General features: G+C 45.8%; 1 protein-coding gene across 1 annotated transcript; it reads left to right on the top strand.

Annotated features, from left to right (window-relative positions):
- The first annotated feature begins 237 nt into the window (after positions 1-237).
- On the top strand, positions 238-1,673 carry LOC107480060 (protein MAIN-LIKE 1-like). The gene is made up of 4 exons (XM_016100180.1): positions 238-309; positions 840-977; positions 1,059-1,157; positions 1,239-1,673. The coding sequence occupies exons 1-4, from the start codon at positions 238-240 to the stop codon at positions 1,671-1,673; spliced, it is 744 nt and encodes a 247-aa protein (XP_015955666.1).
- The last annotated feature ends 1,001 nt before the right edge of the window (positions 1,674-2,674 follow it).

The following is a 2,674-nucleotide window of genomic DNA, read 5'->3' as shown; positions in this document are numbered from 1 at the left end:
TCGAATTACACACTTGGACGCTTCACCAAGTAATTCGAACCTAGTTGGTTTGAATTAGTCATATTTTGCCTCAAATAGTAGTTCGAACTGGGCTGGTTCGAATTACACAGGTCTCAGCTATATAAGGAGTTCGAACCAGCCTCATTCGAATCACTTTTCCATTCTAATACCCCACCAAATCCCAGAGAAAACGACCCAGATTCGATCCGAGAAAGACTCGAATAGAATATTCAGCCGATGGGGGACGATCCGGAAAGGCTATATCGGTTGGACAGAGTTGCTCATATAGCCCGGGTCATCAATGACGAGGTTAGTAGACAGAAAACTCTGTGCTAGCAGTTTATCTGAGTTAGTGGTTTTGCATGCGATTTTAGTGACGGTTTATGTTAGCGGTTTATCCTAGTGGTATTGCAAGTGGTTCATTTGAGAGGTTTTCATGCGGTTTAGTTGATGGTTTATGTTAGTGGTTTTTGTTAGTGATTTTGCATGCGGTTATAGTTGGTGGTTTAGTTGGTGTTTATGTTAGTAGTTTTATGTTAGTAGTTTTGTATGCAATTTTGTTGATGGTTTATGTTTGCGGTTTATTTTGGTGGTATTGGAAGTGGTTTATTGTGTGATTTTGTGTGCGGTTTATGATAGTGGTTTTGCATGTGGTTTTCGTTAGTGGATTTGTATGCGGTTTACGTTAGCGGTTTAAGCATGTGGTTTTGCAACTGGTTTGTTATATTAGTTTTGCATGTTGATTCTGTTAGTGGTTTCCATTAGTGGTTTCTGGTGTTGGTTATTTTTGTCACTGGTTTTCTACGTGGTTCTAATAATGCGGTGCATGTAATGCGCAGCCACAGCGATGCATCAGGAGCATGCGGCGGCAGCAGGGCATTCGACTCGATGAGCGGTATGTTCCGTACTTGCAGATGGCCGGATTATACCATCTTGCGAGGCTGAACGATAGATGGTTCCGATTAGATGAGCCCCTTGTCAGTGCCTTTGTCGAGCGGTAGCGTCCGAAGACGCACACCTTCCATATGCCGTTTGGAGAGTGCACGATCACACTTCAGGACGTGACGTACCAGTTGGGGTTGCCAGTGGACGGGCGTTATGTCAGCGGTTGCCTTACAGATTTCCAGATATACATCCAGGGTAGCCGTCCAGCTTGGGTGTGGTTCCAAGAGTTGCTTGGAGTGATTCCTCCTTCGAGCCAGGTTCAGAAGTTCGCAGTAAACTGCACCTGATTCCAGGAGACTTTTGGAGAGTGCCCCGAGGGAGCCGATGAGAAGACTGTGCGACACTTTGCTCATGCCTATATCATGATGTTGTTGGGCACTCAGCTGTTTGCCGACAAGTCCGGCAACCGCATTCACATCAGATGGCTTCCCTACGTAGCTAGGCTTGAGGAGATGGGTACCTATAGCTGGGGGTCTGCAGCACTAGCATGGTTGTACCGGTGCATGTGCCGAGTGACGAACAGACATGTGGTGAAGTTAGCGGGCCCACTTCAGCTACTTCAGTCCTGGATCTTCTGGCGCTTTCCTAGGTTTAGGTCTGCCGGGTATGATGCGTGCAGCTGGTCTTTGGCTTCGAGGTACTTTAGTCAGACTTCTCTATTTCAATTTAACATAGCTAATTCCATGTACGCTTCTAACGTATTACAAATCTGTCGCACCTTTAATTAGCCATAACACCCATGTGAGATGTAGGTGGTCAGGTTACAACCCTTCAGGTTACACCTTTAATTTCATCGTCCTCTAGATCATCCAACAATTCCTCTCTAACCCCAGGCGGTGCAGCACACTGTAAAGAGGTCAGCAGAAATTCCCCTGTTCTGACCTCGTCGCCTACACTGCCGTTGAGATCAACAGCGAACGAAGGGGAGGCGACAGGTTGGACGGGTGGCTCGTACGCAGGGACGGAGGAAGAAGCAACGGCAGGTCTGGAGCTAGAACCGGCTGCCGTGGCTAAAGTGGTGGTATTCCGGTTCGAACCCCCCGAGCTGGATACCACATCAACCAACTTTGTCAACAGTTCTGGTGTCCTCACTTCTAGAAACTGCCGGCGACAATGAAACATGACCTGCAAGTCTTCATCACTTCCAATCGTGAAACAATCATACTTCACGATTTTCTGGAGCACCGTTATTGGAATGCGATAGAAAAACTTCTTAACCTGCTTCACACCATCCAGACCAAGTTTTAGCAGTACAGAGCTAACAAGGTCATCATAACTTGTCGTCGGCCTCACGATAATACAGAGAGGATCCTTATCAGTGAACTTCACACCGGAACGAGTTTTCCTCTTAATCGATCCTCTGTGGTGAACCAACACTACAAAACTCTCCTCACTAGCCATCTTACCCCCTCTAATGAGAGCAACTCACGTTTACACCATATATATACAGGTCTGGTCCTAACTAATTCGAACCAGCCTAGTTCGAAATAAGATTTGTGTAATTCGAACCAGCATGGTTCGAATTACTTTGGGAAGCTCGCACCTATGTAATTTGAACTCATCTAGTTCGAATAACGTATGGTTGTAGTTCGAACCATGATGGTTCGAATTAGTGTGAATTTCGCTCTAAAGCAATTCGAGCTGAATCGGTTCGAATTATATACAAATGTAATTCGAACTAAGTTGGTTCGAATTGCATAGAAATGTGCTTTGGTTGATTGATGAAGCA

Source organism: Arachis duranensis, chromosome 3 (assembly GCF_000817695.3).
Source record: "Arachis duranensis cultivar V14167 chromosome 3, aradu.V14167.gnm2.J7QH, whole genome shotgun sequence".
Taxonomy (NCBI): Eukaryota; Viridiplantae; Streptophyta; class Magnoliopsida; order Fabales; family Fabaceae; genus Arachis; species Arachis duranensis.
Note: the sequence above shows the minus strand (reverse complement) of the source record. Positions and strands in the feature narration are given on the sequence as shown.

Bases quoted from the DNA above. Each gene is read 5' to 3' on its own strand.
- LOC107480060 (XM_016100180.1), top strand. From the start codon at position 238: ATGGGGGACGATCCGGAAAGGCTATATCGGTTGGACAGAGTTGCTCAT. The intron at 310-839 runs GTTAGTAGACAG...TGTAATGCGCAG, and splicing joins CCCGGGTCATCAATGACGAG to CCACAGCGATGCATCAGGAG. The intron at 978-1,058 runs GTCAGTGCCTTT...ATCACACTTCAG, and splicing joins TCCGATTAGATGAGCCCCTT to GACGTGACGTACCAGTTGGG.